A 6,356-nucleotide genomic window follows, 5' to 3' on the forward strand; every position below is an offset into this window, starting at 1 on the left:
TTATCAGAGAGTAGATAAATTAACTGTAAAAAAATTGTAGATATATGTTGCAGGAATAGCGTAGTACCAAAGATGTAGGTTATAGTTTAATCTGAATTAATATTGAGAATTCGCCATCATTTAAATAATGATTTTGAAGATTGGCTCTCAATTTGATGTCGGTTCGATGTGTCTTTATTGGATTGGAAGATCTGAAGCTCATAGGTGCAGGCAGTTTGAGAAATGTGAGATGGCATTATATAGATTACACATTTAGATTATATATGTCACAGCTAAAAACTAATTTTATAGGAAGAGGGTTTACATAATGTGTCATAGGACTGAAGTGGATAACATGATTGAAAGGAAAGATTACGATTAAAATTTTTAATAACGATATGGAATGAACTCTAGAACAAGGTAGTAGTTATATTTCTGACCATTCTGCCTAGAAGAAGATGTGTGATAATGCATTTTGGACTAAACATTTTTTTGTTCTAGAAAAAAAAAATACAGCTGATACAGCTTGGCTTGTTTTAACATTATATAGAGCTGATTTTTCTTCACCAGTAGTTATACCAATCTCAAAACAGAAAATTTGAGGGTTAGTCCACTTTGCCTTTAGGGGCTTCAAATAGGCTGAAGAAATGGGTTCACATTTAGTTTGTGGAAAATAACTTTGGGATTTAAATGTGTCAGTAACGTAGTAGAATATGAAAGATTTTTGCAATTTGATTGTTAAGTAGCCTATATGAATAATCTTACGAGAAGAATATTTCAGGAGAGCAGAGAATTAGCTGTAGAACAGGGTGTCAGTTATATTTGCAGGTATATGATGATATATAAGTGAATTCTGGTAGAAATAATGACTGACGTTCGTAATAACGATGAAGGAAAATGGACAAGTGTAATGAATACGAAATGTTAGGACAATATGTTGGTGGCAAACGTAGATTGGCAGGATGTAGAGATATAATAGTTGAAAATTGGGAAAATCTTACATGAGATTAGGTTTTAGGGATTAAACCGCAGTGAAATAGGCGGTAGAAATAGTGTCAAACTTAGTTGAAGGAAAATAACTTTGGGGTTTAAATGTGTGTAACGTAGTAGAATATGAAAGATTCTGGTGATTTTATTGTTGAGTATATGAATACGATGTTAAATACGATGATATGAATTACGAGAAGGATATTTCAGAAGAGCAGAAGAATGAACAAGGTGTCAGATATATTTGCAGGTATATGATGATAAATAAGTGAATGCAGGTAAAAATGATGACTGACGTTCGTAATAACGATGAAGGAAAATGGACAAGTGTAATGAATACGAAATGTTAGGACAACATGATGGTTGCAAACATAGATATGGCTGGATGTAGAGATATATTAGTTGAAAATTGGGATATTATAATATAAATTGGGGTGAATTTATCAGAGAGTAGATAAATTAACTGTAAAAAAAATTGTAGATATATGTTGCAGGAATAGCATAGTACCAAAGATGTAGGTTATAGTTTAATCCAAATTAATATTGAGAATTCGTCATCATTTAAATAATGATTTTAAAGATTGGCTCTCAATTTGATGTCGGTTCGATGTGTCTTCATTGGAAATAGTCTGTTCATTGGAAATAGTGTGACGTCAGTGAAATAGGCTGTAAAAATAGGATCAAACTTAGTTGATGAAAAATAACTTTGGGGTTTAAATGTGTTAGTAACGTAGTAGAATATGATAGATTGTAACGAGTCAAATGGGTAGGGGGGTAAAAATATAACGATCTAGACCACGAACATTAAACAGCTAAACATAAGCTGTTGAGTAAGCCTAGTCGCGACACTAAACTGACGTCGTACCTAACCTCCAATTCCAAGACCGCAGACGACGTTGGTGTCAGTTTGGTTGTTTGGCTGTTCGACTGCGTCTGAGGCCGGGCTACGGGAGAGAAGGTGAGCAGCGGGGTCACCTTTGAGCGGTACGCGGCTGTAAGCCTGTTAAAGCTGCCATGCGCCTGCCTTCGCTGCCAGTTTTTTTTTGTTTCTGTAACTCGTTGACCAATCAGGAATCGTTTTAACTTTCGTCTCGATTCTGAGACGAAGGTGAAGTAAGAAGAAGTTTTGTGAAGATTTGGTCATTCGTATTCCCGGCTTTTGAAGGATTCGCTAATTCGTCTTTTCGTCTTCGATTTGAAGAGTTTTTGTTTTTTTCGTTCGTAGCTTAAAAGTTAGCCTACATTAAGGTCGTGGTGCATCGAGTGCGCTAAAAGTGTTTTACAGTAGTATTACTTCGTTTGGTAAGTTGTGTAAAACTAAGACAACTTAGGTTTTTCTTTTGTCACTTGTGTTTCGGCAGAACTTTGTCGAAGGTCCTAGTCTAGGCCTGATTCACAGACCTCGTCATACGCTTTAACCAACTCATTTAATTTTAAGTATCGGAGTTGGTGACAGATCATTTCGATTAACGTTTCGTAATCCATATCTGGGACTTTCTTTTTAAATTCTTAAACCCCTTTGTAAAGTTCCCGAACGCCCCGCAGTTGGCCCCAGCAGACAGGTTTCTGCTTGATAATTATTGCAGAAGTTTGCTTAAGTTGAACACGTGGGGAAGTTGAAGTTTTAGTTTTTCTTTTTTTCGTATCAGCTCCTGAAGCAGTTTTATTTTTAGTTTCAGTTTTTCTCTCGTTTCGTGTCTCACTTGGACAACTTAAGCCAACTCGTTTTCTTGTTTAGTAAATTCAGACTCTGTGGGAGTTAGGCTAGGTTAGGCCTATCTTGTACTAACCTTGTTTGTTTCAGGTTGACGACGTAACTCCGTAGGTAAGCGGAGTGACTACTTAGCTTACTTGTTGATTTGTTAAGTTAGCTAGTAGTGTGTCATTTAGATATTTGCCCACAGAGTCAAGTCAAAATTATTTATTTCCCCACAAGCCCTAGGCTAGAGTGGTGATTTCGAGTAGGGTGTTTAGTAACCCGCAACGTTCGTCTCGAGCTCTGACAACCAGGGCTATCAAACTTAGGCTATCCGAATCACTATCGACTCCTGGGAAACTCCCCGCGACCAGACTAGGGCGAATCCTGGGATCCTCGTTTTGTTACCGGTGGCGTAATTTCCCACTTGTCGTCCGCCAGGAAAATTACGTCACAGTTCATTCCATATCGTTATTAAAAATTTTAATCGTAATCTTTCCTTTCAATCATGTTATCCACTTCAGTCCTATGACACATTATGTAAACCCTCTTCCTATAAAATTAGTTTTTAGCTGTGACATATATAATCTAAATGTGTAATCTATATAATGCCATCTCACATTTCTCAAACTGCCTGCACCTATGAGCTTCAGATCTTCCAATCCAATAAAGACACATCGAACCGACATCAAATTGAGAGCCAATCTTTAAAATCATTATTTAAATGATGACGAATTCTCAATATTAATTCAGATTAAACTATAACCTACATCTTTGGTACTATGCTATTCCTGCAACATATATCTACAATTTTTTGTACAGTTAATTTATCTACTCTCTGATAAATTCATCCCAATTTATATTATAATATCCCAATTTTCAACTAATATATCTCTACATCCAGCCATATTTATGTTTGCAACCATCATGTTGTCCTAACATTTCGTATTCATTACACTTGTCCATTTTCCTTCATCGTTATTACGAACGTCAGTCATTATTTCTACCAGAATTCACTTATATATCATCATATACCTGCAAATATAACTGACACCTTGTTCTACAGCTCATTCTCTGCTCTCCTGAAATATTCTTCTCGTAAGATTATTCATATACTCAACAATAAAATCGCCAAAATCTTGTGACGTAATTTTTTTTTTTTTTTTTTTTCTAAAAAAGTTTTAGATTTCTTTAGCGTAATTAACGTAACAAAATATACAATACATGTACACAAAATTATTTAAGCGGAATGATTACTAAATGGCAAATGTGTGAGTGAGTATAAAACTAGTTTCCATCGACCTCAACTTCACCCTCTTCTTCGTCGAATTCTTCTTCATCTGCTGTCGCTTCCTGATACTGTTGATACTCGGACACCAGGTCGTTCATGTTGGATTCTGCCTCGGTAAACTCCATTTCATCCATACCTTCTCCCGTGTACCAATGGAGGAAAGCTTTGCGTCTGAACATGGCCGTGAACTGTTCTGAAATCCTCTTAAACAGCTCCTGAATGGCCGTTGAGTTTCCAATAAATGTGTGCGACATTCCACCCAGAGGCTTGAAGATGTCGGCCACGTTTATTGGAAACTCAACGGCCATTCAGGAGCTGTTTAAGAGGATTTCAGAACAGTTCACGGCCATGTTCAGACGCAAAGCTTTCCTCCATTGGTACACGGGAGAAGGTATGGATGAAATGGAGTTTACCGAGGCAGAATCCAACATGAACGACCTGGTGTCCGAGTATCAACAGTATCAGGAAGCGACAGCAGATGAAGAAGAATTCGACGAAGAAGAGGGTGAAGTTGAGGTCGATGGAAACTAGTTTTATACTCACTCACACATTTGCCATTTAGTAATCATTCCGCTTAAATAATTTTGTGTACATGTATTGTATATTTTGTTACGTTAATTACGCTAAAGAAATCTAAAACTTTTTTAGAAAAAAAAAAAAAAAAAAATTACGTCACAAGATTTTGGCGATTTTATTGTTGAGTATATGAATAATCTTACGAGAAGAATATTTCAGGAGAGCAGAGAATGAGCTGTAGAACAAGGTGTCAGTTATATTTGCAGGTATATGATGATATATAAGTGAATTCTGGTAGAAATAATGACTGACGTTCGTAATAACGATGAAGGAAAATGGACAAGTGTAATGAATACGAAATGTTAGGACAACATGATGGTTGCAAACATAAATATGGCTGGATGTAGAGATATATTAGTTGAAAATTGGGATATTATAATATAAATTGGGATGAATTTATCAGAGAGTAGATAAATTAACTGTACAAAAAGTTGTAGATATATGTTGCAGGAATAGCATAGTACCAAAGATGTAGGTTATAGTTTAATCTGAATTAATATTGAGAATTCGTCATCATTTAAATAATGATTTTAAAGATTGGCTCTCAATTTGATGTCGGTTCGATGTGTCTTTATTGGATTGGAAGATCTGAAGCTCATAGGTGCAGGCAGTTTGAGAAATGTGAGATGGCATTATATAGATTACTGATTTAGATTATATATGTCACAGCTAAAAACTAATTTTATAGGAAGAGGGTTTACATAATGTGTCATAGGACTGAAGTGGATAACATGATTGAAAGGAAAGATTACGTTTAAAATTTTTAATAACGATATGGAATGAACTGTGACGTAATTTTCCTGGCGGACGACAAGTGGGAAATTACGCCACCGGTAACAAAACGAGGATCCCAGGATTCGCCCTAGTCTGGTCGCGGGGAGTTTCCCAGGAGTCGATAGTGATTCGGATAGCCTAAGTTTGATAGCCCTGGTTGTCAGAGCTCGAGACGAACGTTGCGGGTTACTAAACACCCTACTCGAAATCACCACTCTAGCCTAGGGCTTGTGGGGAAATAAATAATTTTGACTTGACTCTGTGGGCAAATATCTAAATGACACACTACTAGCTAACTTAACAAATCAACAAGTAAGCTAAGTAGTCACTCCGCTTACCTACGGAGTTACGTCGTCAACCTGAAACAAACAAGGTTAGTACAAGATAGGCCTAACCTAGCCTAACTCCCACAGAGTCTGAATTTACTAAACAAGAAAACGAGTTGGCTTAAGTTGTCCAAGTGAGACACGAAACGAGAGAAAAACTGAAACTAAAAATAAAACTGCTTCAGGAGCTGATACGAAAAAAAGAAAAACTAAAACTTCAACATCCCCACGTGTTCAACTTAAGCAAACTTCTGCAATAATTATCAAGCAGAAACCTGTCTGCTGGGGCCAACTGCGGGGCGTTCGGGAACTTTACAAAGGGGTTTAAGAATTTAAAAAGAAAGTCCCAGATATGGATTACGAAACGTTAATCGAAATGATCTGTCACCAACTCCGATACTTTAATTAAATGAGTTGGTTAAAGCGTATGACGAGGTCTGCGAATCAGGCCTAGACTAGGAACTTCGACAAAGTTCTGCCGAAACACAAGTGACAAAAGAAAAACCTAAGTTGTCTTAGTTTTACACAACTTACCAAACGAAGTAATACTACTGTAAAACACTTTTAGCGCACTCGATGCACCACGAACTTAATGTAGGCTAACTTTTAAGCTACGAACGAAAAAAACAAAAACTCTTCAAATCGAAGACGAAAAGACGAATTAGCGAATCCTTCAAAAGCCGGGAATACGAATGACCAAATCTTCACAAAACTTCTTCTTATTTCA

At 36.6% G+C, this 6,356-nt stretch overlaps 1 protein-coding gene across 1 annotated transcript; it reads right to left on the reverse strand.

Annotated features, from left to right (window-relative positions):
* Positions 1-3,943: 3,943 nt before the first annotated feature.
* Positions 3,944-4,401, reverse strand: LOC128998420 (tubulin beta chain-like). Its single transcript, XM_054424542.1, has one exon. It carries the CDS (start codon positions 4,259-4,261, stop codon positions 3,950-3,952), a length of 312 nt encoding a protein of 103 aa, XP_054280517.1. The 5' UTR covers positions 4,262-4,401; the 3' UTR covers positions 3,944-3,949.
* Positions 4,402-6,356: the final 1,955 nt, after the last annotated feature.

Source organism: Macrosteles quadrilineatus, unplaced genomic scaffold (genome assembly GCF_028750875.1).
Source record: "Macrosteles quadrilineatus isolate MER2022 unplaced genomic scaffold, UCM_ALF_1.0 Scaffold_7__1_contigs__length_78375512, whole genome shotgun sequence".
Classification (NCBI taxonomy): domain Eukaryota; kingdom Metazoa; phylum Arthropoda; class Insecta; order Hemiptera; family Cicadellidae; genus Macrosteles; species Macrosteles quadrilineatus.